The 25,221-nt window shown below is 46.2% G+C and overlaps 1 protein-coding gene across 1 annotated transcript; it reads left to right on the top strand.

Annotated features, from left to right (window-relative positions):
- The first annotated feature begins 2,141 nt into the window (after positions 1-2,141).
- LOC110087260 (uncharacterized) lies at positions 2,142-24,397 on the top strand. The gene is made up of 5 exons (XM_078388777.1): positions 2,142-2,608; positions 3,792-4,002; positions 4,883-5,873; positions 22,535-22,862; positions 22,980-24,397. The coding sequence occupies exons 2-5, from the start codon at positions 4,000-4,002 to the stop codon at positions 23,368-23,370; spliced, it is 1,713 nt and encodes a 570-aa protein (XP_078244903.1). The 5' UTR covers positions 2,142-2,608; positions 3,792-3,999; the 3' UTR covers positions 23,371-24,397.
- Positions 24,398-25,221: the final 824 nt, after the last annotated feature.

The following is a 25,221-nucleotide window of genomic DNA, read 5'->3' as shown; positions in this document are numbered from 1 at the left end:
TCTTTGGATCAGAAGGTACTTTGAACAGCAACTCTCGGGAATCCTTATCCTTTCCCGAGACTCATATGAGTTGTGGTTGAAAACAGATAGGTGTGCGCTGATGCATGTTATCTAAAACTAGGGTCATGAAGAGTTGGACATGACTTAACAACTAAACAACACTCTAAAACTGCGTCTATATAAAATATCTGGATTACTCATTTCTTCTGAAAAATTATTGGCAGGGAATGGAATATGCTTAAGTGAGGCAGACTCTTTGTTAAGCATAATGAGCCTGAGCGGCACTAGAAGTTGGCTGCCTGCCATTCTTCCAACTGGCCGTAGAACAGTCCAGCATCTCCACATTCTGCAGTGTTAAGCGAAAGTTACCCACAGAAGGGTGGTGGAGGTGCAACCTTCTTACCAGCTTCTTATTCCCACCATACTCAGTGACACAGTTGCCCTTCAATTTCAGTATTCTCAGTAGATGAGAGAGAAAGGGATTTTCATAGGGGCAATGTATTGCTGCAAGCTGTATTCATGTAGTGTGAATCAAAGTATTTGAGAATATGGTTGTTGTAGGTTTTTCGGGCTGTTTGGCCGTGTTCCCGAAAAACCTACAACAACCATTGGATCCCCGCTGTGAAAGCCTTCAAGAATACATATTTGAGAATAGTTCGAATGGACAATGAAGAGCCACTGATTTATAAAAGCCTTCACGAATATATAAAAGATATGCTTGACATTTCTTGATATTGACCAATCCAGCTTCCTGCACTTTGGACTCTCCTCTTAGATGTGTGATGCTGGTGACTACCATGATAATCACCTACACCCCAAATCTACAACACAGGGTATACTGTCTCTTGACATGGACGTTCTACTGTTAGATATTTTCCTTTTAGCATCCGGACTGGAATGTAATCCTTCTCCTAGAGGACTGGTTAAAATATAGTCCCAGCAGGGATGAATGGGGGAATGTTCTATCACCTCCACGTTTCTACTGCCTCCCTTGTTGTTGTTTTGTTATTAAGTTGTGTCCGACTCTTTGTGACCCCATGGACCAGAGCATGCCAGGCCCTCCTGTCTTCCACTGCCCCCAGAGTTGGGTCAAATTCATGTTGATAGCTTCAATGATACTGTCCCACCACATGTGGGACCAGTGGCCACATGATCTTAGTTTTCTTGATATTGAGCTTCGGACCATTTTTGGTGCTCTCCTCTTTCACCCTCATTAAGAGGTTCTTTAATTCCCTCTCACTTTCTGCCATCAGCATATCATCTGCATATCTGAGGTTGCTGATATTTCTTCTGGCAATCTTAATTCTGCCTTGGCATTCATCCAGTCCAGCCTATCGCATGATTTATTCTGCATATAAGTTAAATAAGCAGGGAGACAATATACAGCCTTGCCGTACTCCTTTCCCAATTTTGAACCAATCAGTTGTTCCATAAACTGTTCTAACTGTTGCTTCCTGTCCCACATATAGGTTTCTCAGGGGATAGATAAGGTGGTCAGGCACTCCCATTTCTTTAAGGACTTGCCATAGTTTGCTGTAGTCCACACAGTCAAGGGCTTTTGCGTAGTCAATGAAGCAGAAGTAGATGTTTTCCTGGAACTTTCTGGCTTTCTCCATAATCTGGCGCATGTTAGCAATTTGGTCACGAGTTCCTCTGCCTCTTCGGAATCCAGCTTGTACTTCTGGGAGTTCTCGGTCCACATACTGCTGAAGCCTACCTTGGAGGATTTTGAGCATAACCTTGCTAGCGTGCGAAATGAGTGCAATTGTATGGTAGTTGGAGCATTCTTTGGCACTGCCTTTCTTTGGGATTGGGATGTAGACTGATCTTTTCCAATCCTCTGGCCACTGTTGGGTTTTCCAAACTTGTTGGCATACTGAATGCAGTCCACTCTTGTCCACCAAATCGAGTTCCTATAATCTGTTCTTCACTGCCTCCCTACTTTAAGAACCCTCTCCAAAGAAGGGCACCTCTCTGCACGCACCCGGGACCCTCTCCGTCAGCACGGAAAGGCACTCTGCGCAAGTGCAGAGGCACGGCGGCCACTGTGACACCGTCGGTCCCCGTTCTTTTTTGGCGGGTTTCTCCTCACGCCGCCGGCCGGCCGGCCCGGCCCACCTTCCCGGCTCTCCACTAGAGGGCTCCGGCGGGGCCCGGAGAGGCGGCCGCTTTCTTTGTCTGATCCGGTCGGCCTTGGCAGGGTTGAGTTTCCTGGGTCAGAGGTAGCCGGGCTCCTCTGGCTGCTGCTGCCGCGAGAGGCCGCCTCCTCCTCCTCCTCTTCCTCCTCCTGCTGCTGCTTCCCCATTGTGAACCCCCCCAGCCCTTCCAGGCACGGGGGGAGAGCCTTCCTCACCCCCCCACACACCGCTAGCCCCCCACACTTTCGGCATGGACCTTTAGGAACGCCGTTCAATGCGGGGGCGGCGGCGAGGGGGAGGCAGGCGCCCAGCCTTCGAGCGGTGAACCAGCCGGGGGGAGAGAGAGACGAGAGAGAGAGTCGAGGCGCACAAAAGGGGCGCCCCCCCCCCCCGGAGCGGGGAGCTCCCTCCCCTCCACGGTCGCGTCCACCGCCCTCCTCCCCGGGTGCTCTCGCTTCCTCCAACGCAAGGTAGGGACCAGCAAAGCCCCCCCCCCTCCCGGGTCAGGAAGAGGGCGGCGGAGGAGCGAGGATCTGTTCGTGCACGCTTTCGTCTGCGGCTCCTCCTTGCATTCGCGGAACTCGCTGCGGGTCGGAGTGGGTGGGTCAGGATTTGGCCCCTGGGTCGCTGGGGCTGGAAAGCAGCCGCCTCCTTGACCGCCCCCCCCCAATGCCACCCCGTGGGGCATTTTTTTCCCTCCTTGCCTCTTTGCTCCGGCTCTACTCTAAGCCTGGGAAGAGAGGGTGGCTCTTTTCCGAATGGGATGGATCGGGAGCAGGACTGGCTGCACGAGGAGCCGAGTGTGAACGGAGAGCGACTCTGAGCGTGTGCAGAGTATCTTTCTTTTTTTTCCCCTTCCGGCATTGCTCGTTGTGTTTGGCTCCCACATCCCGAAACGCATTCAAACACAGTATCCCTGGTGGATTGCAAGCATGGGGTACCAATGGCCAGGTGACCTGTGTGTATGAGCGGCAGGCAGCCTGTGTGGTTTTTTATGGCCGCCTTCTGCATTGCTCCGATAACAGGGCTGTCTGGCTGGAATGTGGCCTCGAAAGCAGCATGTGGGAGGATCTGGAGCAGTGCTCATTTTATGTATTTGGGGATTAGGGTGTTTGCAGGACGTGGTGTCCAAACAATCTAGACTTCCAGCAGTTCCCCCCCCCCCAAAAAAAAGTAATTTTTCTTCTTGGGTCTATCTGTGGAATGAAGCTTTAGGCTTGCTCACCTTCTCTTCTATTAAGGCAGTGCTTCCCAATCTTGGGGCCCCAGATGTGTTTGGACTAAAACTCCCAGAGTTCTTCATTACTAGTTGTGTTGACCAGGATTTCTGGGAGTTGTAGTCTACGAACCTCTAGGGACCCAAGATTGGGAACCACTGTATTAAGGGGCATCAAAGGTGGTGTGAAATCAACATGCAGCCTGAGAAGGTTTGGTGCATGGTCTGTTGTAGAATCTAGCAACCAGGGAGCCCAATCTGATCTTCTTTTTGAGTGCTATATGACTGCCTCTGGCGCCCTGCTGTTTCCTCTTTGCTTTCCTGAAGGGGCCGTGGGTCAGGAGGGGGTGGGACCTGCAACATTGGCATGTACCCTGAGTCCTTTGCATGGATTAGGCAGCTCTGCCAGAAACTCTAGATGTTATACCCACTTGCAGTTGCGCCCTGTCAGCTTGAAGTGTGCCCAGTTCTGCGTGCCACGTCCGCCAGCCTTGCAATTTCCAGGAACTTTGTCCGTGTTGCAGAGCAATGGTTCTCAACATTTGGTATGTTTCTACCTACCCATCACTCTGCTGGAGACGCTAAGTTCCGAAAAAGCTAGAAACAGAAACCCTGTTTGCAGGCATTCCGTTACATTGATCATTGATGGTAAGTTGATGCGCAGTGAGAACAGGGAATAATGGAGGTGTTCTGAGTGTCTGAAGGTCATGGATGAATAATTGTGGCAAGTATTTAGGAAGTGACGCAAGCCACTTGTAGGAGGGCATGGAGACTGAGGACAAGTGAATTTTTACTCACATTAATTCAAACTTTTAAAAATCACATTCTGACTACTGTCGTATCCCACAAGTGGTCCACATACTGCTTGAGAACCACAGCTGTGCAGGACTTGGGAGCCTTTGAACTTTGCCCGGCCTTCCTTCTTTGGCCATAACTTGCAAGGAGCTGGCGTCTTGAAAGAGAACAGTGGGAATCTTAGGAAGTCTTAGAAGGTGAGCCTGGTAACACTGCCTGCAGGCTTTTTGTACTTCCAAGGAGCCGTGACATTGACGTAGCTGTAAGTGTAAGGCAGCTGTGTTCCAGAGAGTTAGTCTACTTCAGCCATTCTCGGTCTTTTTTTTTAAACACAGTATGACGGAAATATAGGCCTGAACAGGATTGTTTAAGCTGCACAATGTGGCCCCCTTCAAACGTGTCCAGGATTCCCCCAGAGGGCCATATGGCTCCCTGTTGAGAATGGCTGGACCTTGAGAATCCTTTTTGCTCAGGAATTTGTCTGCTAAATTCCTTTTTCTGGTAATGCAGGCAGAAATAATGATCCAGCCTCCTCAATGATATCAGGAGCAATTGCCAGCTTATGGCCAGTGCATTAATTTCCTGCTATAAGGTGTGCATCTTGTGTCCTTAGTACAAAAGTAAAGGGAGAGCGGGTAAAGGGGGGGTCAGGATTAAAATGTTGATGCTTTTGCTCTTTGGGGAATTGTCCTTTTTTTTCATTAAACGAGCCACATGTTTGATCTCCTGCTAGGTAAGAAGAAGTATCAAGATGAGCCACATGGAGGAGAACTTTGGCCGCGAAGAGGCTAGGTCGCAGCTCGTGACCAAAAGGAAACTCCTTAAGATGCTGAGTTTAAGCCCCGGGCACAGCCACGCACGTGGGACTGAAGGGAGGGAAAAGAAAATCGCCTCCATGACATGGCCCGTGAAACCCGTACATACCATCAAGAAACGCAAAGCCTTCTTGGTACACCGTGGTACCCAAACGGAAGAAATCCCTGACATTTGCATAGAGTGTGGGAAAGTCTTTATCCAGAACTCGAGCCTGGTCAATCCCTGGCCCGTCCAGCCTGACGATAAACCCCACAAGTGTTCCGAATGTGGCAAAAGCTTTACGGTCCGTTCGAGCCTGAATAGGCACCAGAGGATCCACACGGGGGAGAAGCCCTACATCTGCCTCGACTGTGGCAAACGGTTCAACGACAAGTCCAACCTCACGCAGCACCAGCGGATCCATACGGGGGAGAAGCCCTACGAGTGCATCGATTGCGGGAAAAGCTACAGCCGCAGCTCTCACAAGAAGAAGCACCTCAAGGACTCTCCCGAAGACCAGCAGGAGGCTTGCGGCCAGAGCGACGGCCCGGACCTCGGCAGCCTCGGCGGGGAGAAGCCCAAGCCCAGGCCGAAAGCCGAGGTCTTGAACACGTGTACGGAGTGCCTGCGGAGCTTCAGCCACAACGCCGACCTCATCAAACACATGCGCATCCACACCGGGGAGAAGCCCTACAAGTGCAACATCTGTGAGAAAAGCTTCAACGTCAGCTCCAACCTCTTTAGGCACCAGCGGATCCACACGGGGGAGAAGCCGTACGTGTGCTCCGAGTGCGGGAATTGCTTCACTGACAAATCCACCCTGGTCCAGCACCACCGGATTCACACTGGGGAGAAGCCTTACGCCTGCCGGTTCTGCGGCAAGTGCTTCAGCCACAGTTCCCACCACAAGAGACACGAGAAGATCCACAACAGAGAGAACCCCTTGTTCGCCTACCCTATCCCGTTGTTTTAACCAGCCGCGCTCCAAAGGGGGGGAGGGGGGAGGACAGAGAGAAATGGGAGCCTCAGGAGGGAAATTCTTTCTCTTTTCTGAAGGGCGCAGGAACCATTTTGAAGGATTTTTTTTTTTTTTGCCAGGGTGATTTCAGACAAGGCTGGGATGTTCCCCTCTTGACTGAATACAACTGCTGGATATCAGTCTATAGTATCTTTAACAAGATCCAGATGTTGCATAGGCTACGAGGGATGCTCAGAAGCTGATGAATGATCGTGTTCACTATTTTTTTGAATATCTTGAGTAGCTTTGTTCCCCTACGTTTTGGACATACACTGCCAAAAAGCTAATATATTTACACATCCGTCAACACCTGTATTCATAAAACTTGTCTGATTGTTGACAAGTAGGTCCCTGACAAAACACTGCCCATACTGAGTAAGATGGGAGAAAATATTCTATGTTAATGCTTGGGTTTTGTTCAAGATACTATGGAGTTATTTATTGATCTCCATGAACTGCATTGAGTTAGGAGAGAGATGCGTGGCTCCATATTAACACCATTTTCTGGGATGCTCTTTGCTTTTCTCTTCTGACTACCTACATAAACCAGGCCACAGGTCCCTTTGAGGGCGGGGAGGGGAGGAAGACCCCCATCTCTATGCAAAAGACTCGTGAGTGATAGAGAATATGTCGTTAGGAAATAGCCCTAGTAGTAAATTAATCTCAGTTTTTTTCTTTGGTTTTCTATTTTAATGGTTTTTGGATGCTAGCTCCATCCACCGGATCATGCTCTTCTTGTCTCCTCAGTTAGGAGGCCCTAGCTGGTAAGGAATCTATTGGCCACATAGGTTTTCTCCATATTAGGGTCAATCCATTTTTACAAACGCCTTGTTGGTAAGCTAGGTAGGTTGAGACCTCCATACAAAGGCATGCTTCCCAGACATGGAACTGTGTTGTTGTTTTGATTCCAGCTCTGCTTTCTCAACGGTGTGGCTACAAAGGAATGGACATCTGGTGGCAGAAGAGCCCTCCTCTGTGGCAACAGGAAGACAGGATGTGCCCTGGCACTTTAAGAGACTGAGTGGTTTATTGGGGCCCTGGCATGCGTGGGCAACAGACTCCATCAGATACTCAAGGACTGAGAAGGTGGAGGTGTATGTAGATACGTGTGTGTGTGTATGTGTATGTGATGCACATACACACACACATATGCCATGGATTGAAAGGCAAATGAAATAAGGTGAGATTGTAAAGGAACAAGCAACCGGTCCAGACTGATGGGCCACTGAATATGTGAACACAGAGTCTAGTGAAATGGAGAAAATGTTTTCCCTTTTTCAGAAAATCAGCCGCCTGTAATCCTTACTGGAGCCCTAAGACAACTTGTCTGAGTTCCTATTGGATTCCTGGTCTTTTATTATTATTAATTTTTAAAGTGTCATGGCCCTAAAGGCAGAGATTGTGGGCAGGAGGGCTAATGTGGGCCTGTGGCTACTTCGCCTGTTTGTTTCTGTACCATTTTCATTTGTGAAGTCTAGGTTACGTTGAGACATGTGTTCTCACCAGTTCTGCTCCAGCTAGCAGGCTTTTCTCGCAAGGTTGGAGGCAATATTATTTGAATCATGCCTGAGCCACAGCTCCAATGGGCAAAATCACTACCTCTGTGTCTCTGCACCTCCTTTGATTTAAAAAAAAAGGGGGGGAGGGGGGGAAGGTAAAAGACAAAAATCCACACAATTCCCCTCCCCCGCCCTGAATATTTAGTGATCTACTTAACTGGGTAGTTGTGATAAGGAAGTGAGTTAAAAAGAAAGCAAATAATATTGTAAACCACCCACAGCTTTAGAAGTTGGGTGGGATTGTAAAAATAAAATACATAAATAAAAACCTAGGTTTTACAGAGGTAGCCTGACATGAAATTGTAAAAGTAACGCTATGGGGGAAAAGTTTGGAATTAGCTGTTCATAGAAGACTGTTGTTTGATATATCTAAGTAATTTTTGTGGTTAGCTTTTATCCTTTTGGTAGGTATCCTTTACAAAAATGTTTGTCATTTAATAGAGTGCTAGGAAACCTAACCTTTTGAACCTATTGTAGCAGCTGATTCTGCAGGTTAATGAAACCCCTTGTACCATAGGTGTTTTGCCATCTTGAGTGACATTGGAGGGGAGGGCAAACATTAGGGTTCCCTCCCCTTGTCTACAGATACAGGAGGAAAACACAACAGTATTTCAAGGCCATATACGAGTCCATTTGGGTTCACTTTTGGTTTAGCTGTGTGTATTTTGTATTCCAGAAAGGCAAACTCTTGGTTAATAGAGGCAAATTAGAAAGTTTTCACTATTATTTGTAGATTTTTTTAAAGCATTTGAAAATATTTTTTTCCCAAAGTTGGCCTTGCACAGCACCCCACTGTGAATATTTCTGCTGCTTTGTTTGCTGGCATCATCTCTGAAATACTGTTGCAGCACTGTCATAGCCTTCTGGCTTGCTGTGTTTGGCCATTACATGTGAGTGTTTTAGAGTTGGCACAACAGGCCTTGGGATCAATCCACAGAGACACTGGTCTTCTCTTGAGATGGGACAAGCTTGTAATCCTAGGCACATCCAAAAGCTCATTTTTTTTAAAAAAGAAAGCTTTATGGCTCGGGAATGGTGGAAGATCCTACAGCACCAGGCAGATTTTGGCTATTAGTGCAGGTGATTTTTAAAAAGGGGGTGTTTAATTAATGGGCAGTGGATCGGTTGTGTTTTAAAATCCATGACTGTGGCTGGGATGGAAATCTTCCATCATAGCCTGCTGATGTCCAGAGTTGGATTAGGTGCACATACTGTATACTCTGGAACACCGAAGTAGTCCTTATGCTTTTACTAAAGCTTGGAAAAGTCTGGATTGAGAAAGATAATTTCTAGAATCCCACAGCAACTGATGTTGTCTGGGAGATTTCAGGGAATTATAATTCAAAAAGCAACTTTTCCAAACTCTGGCTCTTAAATTCACTCTGTTGACAAATGTGGATTACTTACTTATTTAACTTGCTTAAATGTGTGCACCACCCATGTAGTGGACAAGCTACTACTGTGGGCAGCTTCCAAAAAACAAGAAGAATATACAGAGCTTTTAAAATGAACATAAACAACAAGACCCTCATAAAACCTCTAGTCTGGGAAGAATCCCAGACTCGGAATGTCAGACCATGGGCCGGCATAAACTTGCTACAAAATAATTTTGCAAAGGGGTGAGGCTTTAACTTGCTTTTGAAAACTCAGGAGGATGGAGGTCAATTACAGCTCCACAGGAACAAGAATTCCAGAATGAAGTGGCCACTACCGAGAAGGCCTGGTTTCTTGTTGATGACCATCTGCAGTATCAAAGACTGGGAGGTCCAGGTGGAGTGGGAGAATGACTTGAGGGAGAAGCACTCTGATACGTAGCAAAGTCGTAAACCCTAAAGGGCATTATAAGTTAACATCAGTACCTTGAATTTGGCCCAAAAGTATACTGGTAGTCAGTGCAAGTGAGCCAGGATGGGTGAAATATGGTCAAATTTAGATGTATCAGTGACCGCCCTGGCCACTGCATTTTGCATTTGCTGCACCTTCTGAACTGCCTTCAAGGGCAGCCCCAAGTAGAGAGCATTGCAGTAGTCAATCCTTGAGATTGCCGATGTGTGAACCAGTGTTATTAGGGATCTCCTGTCGAGAAGGGGGCAGAGGTGTGCAGTCTACCTCAGATGGAAGAAGGCAGATTTGGCCATGGCCAGTATCTCTTTTTTCCATCGAGAGGGCCGGGTCCAGAAGCACACACCAGTTTTGCACCTTTTCAGGGGGAATGTGACCCCATCAGGATCAGGCAACAACCCCCATCACGAATCAGGATGCTCTCCCAACAACAGGATCTCCGTCTTGTCAGGATTCAGTTTCGGCCTATTTGCCCTGGCCTGGTCCATAACTAGGGTCTGTACAGCTTCCTCTGCTGAAGAAGAAAAGGAGAGAGAGAGAGTATGTATACTGATCACAAAAATTTCCAGATCTCTGAATGATCTCTTCCCAGCAGCCTCTTGTAAAAGGTAAACATCAACGGGGGAGATGACCGACCCCTGTGTACGTTGTATCCATGGGGACAAAACACCTTTCCCAAGCTGGGCTCTCTGGCACTCGCCATTGAGGGCAGAACGAAGCCAGCATAACGCTAGGCCTCCAATCCCGACAACCGGTTCAGGAGGATACTGTGGTTGACGGTATCAAACGTAGATGAGAGATTTAGGAGCACCAACGGGGTTGCACTCCCTCCCCGCCCTGCTCAGCCTCCCATAACAGGTCATCTAGCAGGGTGACCAGAACTGGATTGTTGTGCTGAGGTGGGGTGGGGAGGGGAGAGATCGTTGGAGTTCCTACCATGTTATTTATACCTGGTATTCATGAAGGTTAATGATGAGCATGGGTGAAGGGACAGTGTCTGCCTTCAATGGTGTTTTGCTGGTAGCCTGTACCTGTCTTTCCCGATACACTGAGCCTCCCGCCCCCACCCTGCTCTGCCCCTCTGTTTCCCAGTGCAAATATTTTCCGAATTAACTTCAATGAAGGAACAGTTCTGAACACCTAGAACCTCTCCCTTCGAATGAATTAAATGGGAGCCTTGCTCAAACAGCAGGATCTTAAAAGTATGCTTTGTCGGGGGACCTGGGACTCTGAATTAGGAGTGTGTATGTGTGTGTGTGTGTGTGTGTGTGGGCAAGGGAAGGAAACCTGTTCCCCTCCCACTCCCAAGTTACAGCAATTCATTTAGAGCACAACAATGTGTGTGTGATTCACATTTTTCCTTTTTTAAAAAAAAGGTAATTTGATGTAATGATTCTAAAAGCAAGCCTTGCTGTTGAAGTGAACGGAGAATTATGATAACTTAATCAACATAGTATCTAAGCATTTTCCCTGGTGAACGAAATCTTTAAAAAATAAATAAATTACAATTTACTGTTGTGCAGTATGCCTTCTTTGAAGCTTTTATGTTCTGATTTCTGTGATCGTGGCACTGCCGCTTACCTCTTGCATCATCCTGACTTTTACCAAAATAGGTCCTCGGATAGAGAGAGGGCTGCCAGCTTATAAACCAAAGATGCTTTACCTTTAATTCTGTTGCTACTGAACGGGCAGCTCCTCCTTCCTTCCTTCCTTCCTTCCATCTGCTATAGGGCAGGTTGGAAACTCTTGCAGATTTAGTAGAGGGAGGACAAAATCCTGGGTCTCCATGCATTTCTGAATTGCAACTCACATCAACCCAAGCCAGTGGGAAGGGTCGTCATAGTCCAGAAACGTGGGAACATTCCATCCTGGGAAGTGGGGCCTCCTTTGGTAATACTCAAGATCGTTCATGAGGTCAGAAAAAGGATTTCATTCATTCATTCATTTGATTTGCTCATATTGTCCATCCTTGATCAAGGAGATGGCAGAGCAACAGGACCCAGCAAGAACACAAGACAAAGGGTACTTTGACACCATTATCTGTAGCCACCAAAGAATTGACCATTCTGATGAATTCCATACAATGTTCCCTCTAAGCTGTGTGCATGTGTGTTTACCCAGAGCTCCGTCAGGGTTGCGCACGGGTAGCCGGCAACCAGTTTGTTTACTTCCCAATTCAACTGAAGCCCTGCCTGCCCCTGCATATACGGAGCAAGGCCTCCCATGCAGGGGGACAGAAACAGGGAATGTTGGTTCCATAGTACAAGCTGGCTGGTAAGTCACTTTTTCTTACCATAACTTAAGAGACATAAGCTTGTAGGAGAAATGGGATTGCATCAGCATGGCCTAATTTGATCCCTCTGCCATCCGTCCTGTAACATGTATCTATCCTAGAGCCTATAAATTTCAAAACTCAGCAAATCATAGGTCTGGTGTACTGCCTGTGCTTTTGTAGGCCATAGGTTTACATCTTTGGCATTGCTAGCAAGAGGAACATACAGAAAGCCCTGCAAGGTGAGATCAACTATCCATCTTGTACAGTACAATGTCTTGTTTCCCATTATAGCCAACTTCAAGGAAGCTCATGAACATCTGCTCAGTCTGCTAAAAGTACTGATTGTAATCTTAGTTGAAGTAGGATTGGGTATGGTCTCTTGCCTGAGACACAGAAGCACAAAGAGCACCGGGCTGGAGCAGATGTGGTGAGAACATAGTTTGGGAATTGGGATCTACTGACAGGTTTCTTTGTGACTTGGAATAGATCAACGAGAGGTCCAAGTTCCCCATGGCTCAGCAATAATGAGAACAGGAATAATCTTTCCTCTTTAAACCAGGCTGCTGAAATCAAGAAAGCTTTGGGAAAACAGGAGTAGATAAGTGGGGTGTCGGTGGTGGTGGTGGTAAAGCGGTACATCCCCCCAGAATCCCATATTTCTTTTATTACTGTATTTGAATGCTCACATACAGGTGGAACATGGAGAAGTGTACTGATTTCTTAGTCCTGTGGGGCTAGTTTTTAAATAAGCACTCCCAATACAACAGGCTTTGCATTGTTTCAGTGTTTTAAATTAAATAACAAAGCCATCACCAACAATAATACAAATTCAGCCCAAACTGGAAGATATCAAACAAACAAGGAAGGAAGGGCATTTAGTCTCTTTTTTGTTCCACTTCACGGACAGATTGATTCACTCCTAAAGCTGATGATCAGACAACGTCTGCTAGAGCGAACCAGCCTTTTCACCACACATTTCTGGGTTTATTTTATTTATTTATTTATTTGATTTTTACCCCGCCCCTCTAGACCATGTCTTGGTCAAGGGCTTCTAATTTTGGTGTGTGTAAGATTGTTCTGTTTTGGCTTGTTTCCAGTGCATGCCATCAGTGGGAGCAAAACAAAGCAAGCCTTCTGCTCTCAATTTGCCTTCCTCTTTGAATTTCCTATATCACCAAGTGGCTTAAGAAGAGAGCCACTTCAGGATATTGAGAATTTAAACATTTATTTTGCTTCTCTAGAGTGGCAGCGGAACTAAAAAAAATTGTTTATACTGTATGAGGGCATAGCTGGTGTGCTGCATTACTTATAAAAAAAATTAAATAAACATTGGAAGTTTCCTCCTGGAATCTTCCCACAGTTGAATGCACCACTATATTTCGCAGTGGATTTGCCTGCAGGCAGAGGAAGAAGCCAGACCAAACAGTGTCACTTGAAGTGTATATGCCATTTGGATGTGAAAATTGCACCAAATGGCACAGTAGACCTCCACTTGATCTCTACCAGCCCACTCCAGCCTGCTACAATGAGTCTGTGTAGAAAAACCCAAATAAACCACAACCAAAATATATGCCCATACATTCTATGGATGAATAAGGAAGGTGCCAGGGCAGGAGTGACCCACAGAAAATAAAGTCTTAAAAGGTCTCTTTAAGGGGATAACAGAGGGCAAGATGGTTGGACAGTGTCACTGAAGCTACCAACATGAATCTGACACAACTCCAGGAGGCAGTGGAAGACACGAGGGACTGGCGTGCTCTGGTCCATGGGGTCACAAAGAGTTGGGCACGACTAAACAACAACAATCCGCAATTTGGAGCAAAAATATCCTTGTCACACACATGTTTGAATGCAGGGGAAATTGAACTGCTGAGTCCTCTCCCCCTAGGCAAGAGGAATGCTAGCCTGCCACTCTGGCCACCCAGCAGGATTGTTTTAGCCTGGGAGGTCAGCTCCATTTTCACGGCAGGGAGCACATGTTGGTGGCTGCAGTGGCAGCAGGGGTCTCGTCCATCTTGAAGATGTCCCCATTATTTCCACGGTGCCCCAGCCATCACTGCCATCCAGCCACCCATCTCCCAAAGCAGCCCTTTACGTATTTTTGTTTATTTGTTGCATTTCCATGCCTGTTTTCTCCTGGCAGCGAGACTCCAAGGAAATAGAAGGTTTTCTCTTGTGGTTCCATCCATCCATCCATCCATCCATCCATCCATCCATCCATCCATCCATCCATCCATCCATCCATCCATCCATCCATCCATCCATCCATCCATCCATCCATCCATCCACTGCTAATTCCTCCTCAGCAATCCATGATCCAGGTAATCAGCCAAAACAAGGTAAGAGTAGCCGGATTGGAGTGAGGCTAAGAGCTATCTTCTTATTAGGAGCAGAGGTTGTAGTCTAGTGGTAGGATAATAGTTTATCCATTTTTAAAGGGCCGGGGAATATCCTGGAAAGTACCCACCAGGCAGACCAGTTACTCCATCCATCATTGAAAGAAAGAAAGAAAGAAAGAAAGAAAGAAAGAAAGAAAGAAAGAGAGAGAGAGAGAGAGAGAGAGAGAGAGAGAGAGAGAGAGAGAGTTGTGTCACAGTGATCGCTCTGAACCAAGCTAATTGCCAGGACTGGACGATATCAGAGGTATAAAAAGGACATCAAGATTAGCTAGCCTGAACTTTTGTGTAGAATGCAGTTTGCAAAGGGCAGCTTGCCATAGGACTGTGCATGCAAACATTTCCTCTGGGTACATTTGTGCTTTCTGTTTCAATTAGCTGGGCTCAGAAAGGTCTGTTAAGAATCTGGACAGCTGCAGGGAGCCATGGCCAAGGCAGACCTCAAGGAGGAGCCTGTAAAAGCAGTTCCATCTTTCTGGGCATCTGGAAGGTGTGCAGCCAGGCCTTGCAGAAGAAGAACATCGGTCAGGAGGGCTTCCTCTCCCTATTCCACCCCCAGGTTTCTCTGTTTCACCCACGTTCCCTCTGAGCGACAAGCCGTTCCGTAATGGATGAAGGGAGTTAGAGATTTTTTCTAGCAACGATAGTGTAGGAAATGAAAGACCTAGTAGAGGTGGGATATTCGTATTTGTCTCCCACGGGAGACAAATACGAAGATCGCCACCACAGGTGACCAGGACTTTTGGACCCACCTCCCCAGAACTTACTGCTCGCCAGGCGCAGGGCTGTTGTCATCCATGCTGTGCCAATCACAGAAGGAGCCCAGCCGGTGCTTCCTTACCTCCCTGGGCTGCCAACCACTCCAGTGAGGAGGTGGGACGATGCGTCTCCCTGCTTAGCTGCTGAGTGGTCAGCAGCCCAGGGAGGCGGGGAAATGCTGGCCAGGCTGCTTCTGAGATTGGCATCGCACGAATGGGGACAGCTGTGCATGCCATGAATGGCAAGTGGACTAGGTGGTTCTGCGGAGTGGGCCCAAAGCGCCTGACCACCTGGGGTGGTGATATGTGTATCCGTCTCCCCAGGGAGACAAATATAAATATCCCATCTCTACACTCACTGGAGGCTCCTGGTCTGGACTGGGTTTCTGGGGCTTATTTTGCAGGAAAAAATAGCTGACACAGGATAGCCCAGTGGTTTAGGCCTCTGGTTGCAGAGCCAGAGGTTGGGAGTTCGATTCCCCATCGGGCCTCCTTCACAGAGGCTGGACTTGATGATCCAGAGGGTCCCTTCCAGCTCTGCAATTCTAAGATTGGTTGTTCTGGGTTTTTCGGGCTCTTTGGCCGTGTTCTGAAGGTTTTGCAAAAGGTCAACGAACTCTACCCAGCCACAAGGACAGGGGATCACTACACACAAAAGACCAGCTAATGACACCCATCAACCACAGGAACAGATAATCTCTTCCCCTTAGCACAACAATACACACTAATCACCCATCTACAGGAAAAGACAAAAGCCTATCTCACAGCCATAAATACTGCACTCCCAAGTCAACTACACCAGAGTGCAGGTTGCTGTCCTCTGAAGATGCCAATGGCCACAGAGACTAGAGAAACGTCAGGAAGAACAACCTTCAGAACATGGCCAAAGAGCCCGAAAAACCCACAACAACCATTAGATCTCGGCCGTGAAAGCCTTCGCAAATAAATTCTAAGATTATTTGGGGAGTGGTAATCAAAGCTTAGGGTTCCCTCTCCACACAAGGATGGATGCCAGGCCATGAAAGAGAGCAGCGGGAGGTTGCATGTTATTTTTCCATGCACCTCTGCTTTTCTCAAGCTTGAGCGGAAAATGTCCTAAGGAGGGTGAGGAGAGGGAAGCAGCAATATATATGAAGGGGTGCCTAATTAGCTTTCAAGGCAAAAGTGTGTGTTTGTGTGGGTGTTGTATGTAATAAAGATCTAGGAAGATTTTGAGCCAGATTTGAATGAAAAGTGCGATATTGTATGGAGAGATCGCTGCTGCTGCTCTACCTATAGGACTCTGGAAACTGGAATCCAAATAAGCCAAATTTTCCTTCTCTAGCTGCACATTTGTCCCCAGTACAGTATTTCCAGTGGAAGGCAGAAGTTCTGATCTTGCTCATCCAACCTTTTTCTATAACACATTCTCTCCTGTTTCCTCATTTCTCTCTTTCTTTTTTAAGAGCATGTAATTGTCCACTTGTCTGCTATCTCATCTTTCTGTGGGGATTTCTCATATGGAAACTCTTTGTCTGATTGGCTCTGAGTGAATATTTTTTCCCTCTAGGTTCTCTCTGTCTCTTCTTTCTTCTCCCAGGTGACAGGCACTTTATTGGGATGGGAGAAGGTGAGACTTTGGTGGTGACCGCTGGGGTCTCCCCCAGAAAAAGAAAAAACTGGGCAAACTGGAAGCAATGTGGCAAGCAAGTGCACAGGAAGGAATAAGAGGAGGAGGAGCAGCTATGCAATTCCTATGAAATATCGGTTCAGCCTAAAGGGGTGGGACTAAGAAAGAGCAGGGCTGTTAAGAGATTTGGATCAAAAAGAGTGGGAGAGCTGAAAAAGAAGCTGAAGCTGTTGTTGCTACTTAGACTGCTAAGGCCCTTTCCAACTTTGTACTGTATAGGTATACAGTAATTCCTATACGTTTGTATTGGGAAGGGTTGAATCCGCATAATAAATTCATGCATGCCCAATTAATTTATATTTTATTTTAGGGTTTTGAGGACTTTGCATGTGGAGCTGATTCTTCTACATTATGGACACCAAACCTAGTTGAGAAAGAGAGCTTGAATTTTTGTTTGAATGTTGCAGTTCTACAAGCATCTCCTGTATTGTTGCTGAGGACTTAGATGCACAAATTGTAGCATTTTGTTCTTGTTATAACTGCTTGTTTTTTCTGTTCTTTAACTGTGAATACTTTTGCCTATGGGAAACCATTCTGTCTCTCTCTGTCCCTAAATCTTGTCCACAATATCAGGACAATCAAGTGCTAAGACAAACAGTTTCTTGCAGGACAACCCATAGCATCTCATGATTGACACAGTCATAGGCTTTGATTTAATATATAAAGCATAGATTGATTTTCTTCTAGAATTCTTTGGTTTGCTCTAGTAGCCAGTGGATATTTGTAATATTATTTATTTTCAGAATCCATCGTGAACATCAGAAATTTCTCAAACCATATAAGGAAAAAACTTTTGTTGCAACACCATAAGCATCACTTCGCTTGCCTGGGAAACTAGAGCAATGGTCCTATAGTTAACACATTCTTTGGCAACTCATTTCCTGAGGATTGGAATATATACTGAATGTTTCTGGTCCATGGGCCATAATTTGGTTTTATTTATTTGATGACATATTCTTGCTAGGATTTTGACAGATTCAGTCTCTTAGGCTTGAGATTCAGTTCTACTGGTGATTTTTTTTCTTCCCAGTGTTTCCAAAGCAACTTTCATTTCATTTTCTAAAACTACAGATTCTTCCACAAAGGATTCCTCTCCAAAGGAGTCTGTCATCCTATTGTCTCTTCTGCATAGGTTTTTAGTATATTGTTAACCACATTCTTTTTATTTTATTCTGGTCAGATAGTATGGTTCTCTTCCAGTGTTCCTAATCTAGGTTTAAATTTCCCTTTGATTTCTCAGATCATTGATGAGAGCTTGAGTGTGAATACATCTACAGAGCATCTTGGAGGCATTCTGAGCACCAACAGGTCAATACAGACAGGATTGTTTTCTTCCATATCCTTCAGATCTATTATTGATGGGATAGTTGGTCTGGAAAAAAATTCATATAGGCCATTAAAACAAACAAACTAATGTGTGCATCTGAATAATACTGAGCAATTTGTGAAAGTAGTACCAGGTTGCCCCTCCATCACTGTTTTAACTACCAATTCAAAGTGTACATAAGAGAAGAAACAAGAATGGATCACATCACTGTCACTTCTCTCAGGCTTTCCCCCCTCCTTTTTGCAATAATGCAAACTCTGTGTCTTTTACCAACCAAGTAATCTTGCATTTCAAAGCATGCCTATAGCTTGTTACAAAATAAAAATCTGAAAAAAAATTAAAATGGTTTGACAAGGTGTTAATGTATTGATCCCATCAAGTAAAAGGAGGCTAAGGACTTTGGTGACATCTCCCTCAAACCTGGAGTGATGTTTTGAAGCCTGGCTTTCCCATCCTTATCTGACCAGCTAACTAGCCACTGCAATGTCATTTGTGGAATAATTATAACAATATGGATTCTACATGCTTTGTCTCGTGGTCTGGACTAATGCCAAAGGTGCATCTCCTGTTTCAGAACTTTGGACAACAACAGGATATAGGTAGTGGATTCTAGGGGTTGAAACAGAGGTTAGAGATAGTTCATAACTGGAAGAGGGGGATTTGAGTGACACAGCACAAGCCTCTCTCCCCTCTGGGATTATGCAGATTTGCTTGTTTAGTCTGGTAATTGGTCTTCGAGATTTAAGCAGGGGATTCTTTCGAAGCCTGACTTCACAGACAGAGCAAGACTGCCTTAGTCCCCTCTCTGCAACATTAACACTTTGGGCTTTGAATACAGGATATCCCTAACATCTGTTCCTGGTCTACCTGGTCTGCTGAATTGTTAGGACGTGTATCTTTGAAGTAAAAGCAAGCACTTGACTAATCACAGAATGAACCCCTGCTTTTCATCCTATAAAGAGCTGCCAAACCTCATCGCCACTGCACAATTTTCCAATGTGTTTTGTGGAATTGTTCTATACCAGCAGTAGGCTTAAACTATTCTTTCAATTGTTCAAAAATCTTCTTTCTTCCTTCACATTGTTTCTGATGATCCTAAGGTTTTCTGTATTTACTTGTTTGTTCGTTCGTTTCCCTGAAAGTGATGACAATTTTTCAAACTTTGAAATGCAGACTATTTGGGTGGTGAGAAATCTCAATTCCTTGAATATACCACAAGACTCTCTTTCCCCCCTATTTTATAATTTAACATACTGTATAAAACATGTTCCATTATCAAAGAGCAGTCCAATCATTATGCAGCTGATTTCAAGTATTAGTTACCTTTTGTCTAATAAGCAAGGTAATGAATAGTTATGAAGTAGTATTTAAAGTAATGCAAGGAACTATAAATATACTCTTTAATCAAGGAATGTTCTGACATTTCTTTAAAAATTGACTTTCAAGTGGCATTTAAGGAGGCATTCTGTCAAGCCTTTTTCAGGGTGTTTTTTTTTGGGGCGGGGGTCATTTTCTTATCGGTCCAAAGTAGTAAAGGAAGTATTCTTATATGTTGTCTTACGGTAAATATTTGTGATGTGTGATGTCAGAATCAGCTCCTAGAGACTATTTCTCTGCATTTTATTGGCATGCTGGCAAGGACAACAGGTTAGGAATGCCCAGCTTATCCAATTCCTTGTGCAACAAAGACAAAAATAATGTTAAGCGCAACGCAGCACGCACATACCATTACTCAGGTTTAGTTAGTGGGCCTCACAATTCTCTTAAGTAAAACGGAATCCACACAAGTCTGACATTTGGTGGTTTTTAATTACAAAACACCCCATATCCTCTTTATAGATGAGTTGGGGAGAAGCTTAATAGCGTCAGGCACACTATATATCAAGGAGGGCTGTCTGTCCTTAGTGATGTGCTCATTGAGGAGGAGTTCCAAAGCAGCCTTTATAATTAGGCGGAGTGAGCTAGCAGGCGCTCAGTATGCAGCAGAGTCAGCATCTCTCTTACTTTTTCCCTGCGCTGTGTACGCCACACTTCCTGTCCTGGACTCCCCCAAGAGGTTGTGGACGTCTGTGTCACAGAGATTGATGCTCCCTCGCCAGTTCTGTGATATGATTCAACTACCACCCTCCTCCTCCTCTGTAAAAGGACCAGGAGAGGGCAGTCATCTTTTTTCCTTTCTTGCCTCAGGCAGCAAAATCTCTAGAGCCGGCTTGTCAACTGGCCATCCAGCTGGCTTTTGTAAATCCAGTGATCACACTGTGAGCTTTTAGGCACATTTTTATTATTATTTTCACTTCGGTGAGCCATAGTCTTGGCCTGGACTCAGGGGAAGAACAGAATGACACCCCCTTAACCCACATGCCGGGTAGGAAAGCTGACTGGAGGGACCTGCTTGGCTCTTCCTCCTTTGTAGTGGAGAGGACAGCATCCATCCTTTCCCAAAGGCCTCCAGGAGGACAGGTTGGGAGCCCTAACTTGGTGGACTCTAACTTCCAAAGACCCCCCCGTCCCCATCATGGAGTTGCTGGGCTGGGGGATTCTGGGAGATGTAGTCGAAAGAAATAACAGGCGGGGAGGCCAGTCCGTGAGCAGGACCAGCTTGGTTTCGGCCACTAGAGGACTCTAGTTGTGGGAAGCCGACGCTCTCCCTCCTTCTTCCCTCCGCTGCTGCCTCTTCTTCCTCCTCCTCCTCCTCCTCCTCCTCCTCCTCTCTCGCTCTTTTGAGGTTGGGCTTCCCAGGTTAGGCGGCGATGCTGCTTCCTGTCTCCCCTCCTCCATCTCCGTTGCGACCCCCAAAGCCCGAGCGGACCCCCGGCTCCTGCTGCTGCAGCTGCTGCTGGCCCCGGCTGGAGGGGATCGGGGCCCGGGAAGAACCCTTGGCCCCGATTCCCGCTCGCGGATTTCAGGCCACCAAAGGGGGAAACTCCCCCTTTTTTCTCTCTTTCTCTCCCACCGAAGCCTCCACGGGTGGGTGCCGTGGTCGCTTCCGCGCGGATCTGGCCTGGATCGGGTTTACCTTTTAAGATCGCCATCCCACGCCCCACCGGGAGGAGATCCTCGTAGGGCGGAAGCAAAAAAAAGAGAGAGCTCCGCCCCGAAAAAGCATTCATCCTCGGGGAAGGAGAAGAGCTGTAACTTTTCCCTCCAAGGGAAGGGAGGGATCCCGACGCCCGTTCCCTTCACACCCCTCTCCCTTCGCGGAGCCTGTCAAAGTAAGCGCGGCCCTCCTCTTTCTCGGCCCTGTCTCGGAGGAAACGGGCTGCCTTTCAAAACAAAAAAACCCCAAAATGCAAAATGATCATGATGATGATGATGATGTTTCGATTTCTTTGAGGTCGTCTCTGCCAGAGGGGGGGAAACCAGGAAGAAATCGCCAGGTTCAGAGCCAGCAAGGGCTGCTGTGCCTTGGAAGGATGATGTTACAGAAGGCAAAATTCCACCGGGGATGGGTTGTTTCTGCCCCCCCCCCCCCCAATCACAGGAGGTGCAGTAATGGGAAAAGAGCTGCCCCGGGTAGAATTTCCTCTTCTAGGCAGCCTTTCTTAAAAGGAGGAGCCCTCCAAGGGTCACAGCAGAAATACTGGCAGCCCCTGGCCTGGAAAAATAATTCAGTGATGATGCGAACAAGACAGGAGAGGGGAGTGAAGGTTAGAATCTGGCAGAGGAGTACAAAGGGAAGGTGACGGACCTGCGGATGGGTGCACAGAGTTGAGCTTATCGGGGGATCCATCTCCTCTTTTTAGGGTTCCTCCATATTTCGCAGTTCCAGTGATGGGTGTAAATACTGGACAGCTCAGTGGTTTGGGGAGCCAGAGGTTGAGAGTTCAATTCCCCACTGGGCTTCTTTAACAGGAGCAGGACTCAATAATCCATAGGGTCCCTTCCAACTCTAAAGATCTATTATTATTATTATTATTATTATTATTATTATTATTATTATTATTATTATTATTATTATTATTATTATTATTATTATTATTATTATTATTATTTATTTATTTATTTTATTTTATTATTTTATTTTATTTTATTTTATTTTATTTTATTTTATTTTATTTTATTTTATTATTATTATTAAATAAATTTCCTTTTATAATAATTTCCTTATATATTATTATAATCCAATGCTCAACTTGGATGCAAGGCAGACAAAAAATACAGAGAAGCTAGTTTTTGGAATATAGCTTCCAAAATATCCCAGCCATTTTTTTTTAGACTTGTTGTCTAAAAGGAGCAACTTCCTTAAACTCTGGAAATGAGACTGCAACGCTAAGTACCAGGATGGGAGTGGGAGCGCAGAGGTGTTTTGAAATGTTATTTGAGCAAGGATAGAGTAGAGAGGTCTGTGGAGTAAAGGCAAAGAGCAAAGGGGTGGGCATCAGTGCAAATTCTGGAGCTAGGGGCAGAAGCTGGCTTTGGTGGTCATAAGTGGGAGGAAGTTCTCCATCACCTCCGTGTGTACCATCTGTGAACCTGATGTCCTTGTTTCTCCGAACAGGTTATGGAACTGCTTCTGTGACCTGGAGGAAACTGTTCAACATCTGCAGAAGACAAACGGGATGCCACCCAAACGATCCAAAGGGAAATCTCCCCAGGTCCCAGGTCAGAAAAAACATCCAAAGGGCTGGAGGAAATCAGAAGATCACCATCAGAGCTTCTTCTTTCTAGAGGGCAAGGGGAAAGGAGGTGGCTCGGATAAAAAGGCCAGGAAACGCAAAGGCACCACTGCTCCGCAGAGAACCTGCTCAGGAGAGAACCCCAATATCTGCACGGAGTGTGGCCAGACCTTTGTGCAGAGCTCAGATCTGATCAATCACCAGAGAATCCATACAGGAGAGAAGCCCTACAAGTGCTCCGACTGCGGGAAAACTTTCAGCGTGAGTTCCAACCTGAGCAGGCACCAGAGAATCCATACCGGTGAGAAGCCGTACCTTTGCTCCGAGTGCGGGAAGAGCTTCACCGACAAGTCGACCTTGGTTCAGCACGTCCGGACCCACACCGGAGAGAAGCCCTACCAGTGCATTGACTGTGGGAAAACATTCAGCCGCAGCTCCCATCACAAACGCCATCTGAAGAGCCCGCCGGGAAAACGGCAAGGCAGATGCAGCCACCCGGAGGGCTCCTCTGCCAACGCCTTGCCTCCTGGCAAATCCAAAAAAGCCAGAGCCTCTAAGAAGCAAAACTCTCCCTTTGAAATCCCTCACACGTGTGCGGAGTGCTGGCAGAGCTTCAACCAGACCTCTGACCTAGTGAAGCACATGCGCATCCATACGGGCGAGAAGCCCTTTGAGTGCAACCACTGTGGGAAATGCTTCAACGTCAGCTCCAACCTGATCAGACACAAAAGGATCCACACGGGGGAGAAACCCTACACCTGTTCTGACTGCGGGAAGAGCTTCACTGACAAATCCACCCTCACGCAGCATAACCGCATCCACACAGGGGAGAAACCCTACACATGCACTTACTGCGGGAAAAGCTTCAGCCGGAGTTCCCACCACAAGAGACATCAGCGGATCCATGCTGGAGAAAACCCAGTCTCTTTTCTGCCCCTGTGGCCTTACCCTAACCAAGTGTACTGAATGGCGTGCATGGGTGTTACTCAGCCGGACTCTGCGGGAGCCTCTCAAACCCCCTACCACCACTGTGCCTTCACCTCAGGCACTTGCTACATTTTAATGGGTTCCTTGCCTTTTTATGTTCTTGCAGTAGCAAAGATAAGGCATCAAGTTTGCTAAGGTGCCGTGATGGAAGAGGGAGGAAAGGTAGATTTTTCCCTCCAGCCCCTAAAGTCGTAAATCCATCTGGAGTCATCAGGCGGATACGAATGGAACTCTCTTGTCTGGGCTTTTCTTACTTCCATTTTACAAGGGTTTCTGCCCTACCCAGAGCCGTCATTAAACACCCTGTTTAACTGGATGAGATCTAAAATGTGCAGGCTATGGACTCAAAACAAAAAAAAAAAAAAGAGGAAAGAAAAAGAACAATTCAGTTAACAGACATGTTATTGCCCTATAATAAGCCGTACTGCTACTATATGATGTTCTTATGTATAATGGACATTATTGTACTGAGCATGCAATATGGCATCTTCGTTTAGCAAGCATGTTAAAGAATGTATCCCCTCTCTGCTTTCCTTAACACCTTCTACCCGGACTTAACGTCTGTGCTCTGAGGAAGTACGGGGACATTTCCTGTGAGATCAACAGAGTCTAGGAAAGAGTTTGGAGCAGAATTCTCATTCATGCTATCTGGGAGATTGCGGGAATAGTAATTTTTAAAAAAATAACTTTTGAAAGGTCTAGAGTGCTTCGCTGGGGTAGCGGTCTTGCCGTAAGGGCAGTAAGGCGGAAGCAAAGGAACGGCCTCCTACAGATTTTACCCAGGTATCATCAGGGCTGAAGGAAAGGAAGAAATGCTCATTATTTCCTTCCTTCCTTCCTCTCTTTCTCTCTTTTTCTTTCTTCCTTCCTTTCTTGCCTTTCCAACTTGACCATTTCGGTCAGAGCATAATAGAGTTGGAAGGGGCCTGTAAGGCCACTGAGCCCAACCACCTGTTTTGCCCCACTGGAAGGAAAAGAAAATAAATTATGTACCTTTTAGCATCAAGGCAGGTGTACACGTCTTTCTCCAGCAGTGAGGATGTACAGTATCTAGGCGCGTCCTTTCATCCACTTTTCTATTACTCCAGGTACAGTTTCAGACATTTGGTGTTTCTACTTGGCTGAGGAGCCAGTGGGGTGAAGCTACTGCATGTCTCTAAAAGTCAGAATCTCCCCTAAATGTAACAATATATGGGAGTTTAATTGGAAGCTTCCAAAAAAGTAATCACAGGGATACCTAAGTTGTGGACAAGTGTTCATTATGATATTTTTGGATCCACCAAGATTCACCTCCCAAGCAGCCTCCTTTTTTGCTTCTGCCAACAGCTGGGCTGACATCTGACAGGCATACCTAAAAACACAGTTGCCCTGTGTCAGTTGCCTTCAGAGGCTTCTAGCTAGGCATGAAGGACCATGGTCTCATAATCCTGCTGCCTTTCATTTCACACAGATCTGAAGGCTTACAATGTGTTTTGGGCATTTCTCATAGTCATTCTGCCCTTTGATTCCTCTGCAGCAGCTTAACATTAATTAATTAATTCTGCATGTTTCCAACGCAGTTCGAGAGAGGTTTTCCCCCATGCTTTATATAAGAGGTGGAGAAGATTTTGGCCCTGCAGATGTTTTGAACCACAAATCCCATGATCACTTACCATTGGACATGGTGGCTGGGACTTCTGGAAGTAGAAATCTAAACATTAGTAGGGTCAAAGTATTTCCCAACTACGGCTGTAGCTGCACATATTTCTTTTTGTCCCAGTGCAATGATCTTATCCCATTTCTTTTGTCATTTAAACTGGTCTAGAAGAAACTGTCTAGTCAGAACTCTGT

This window comes from Pogona vitticeps, chromosome 2 (assembly GCF_051106095.1).
Source record: "Pogona vitticeps strain Pit_001003342236 chromosome 2, PviZW2.1, whole genome shotgun sequence".
Lineage (NCBI taxonomy): Eukaryota > Metazoa > Chordata > Lepidosauria > Squamata > Agamidae > Pogona > Pogona vitticeps.
This window is presented reverse-complemented; position numbering and strand designations above follow the sequence as displayed.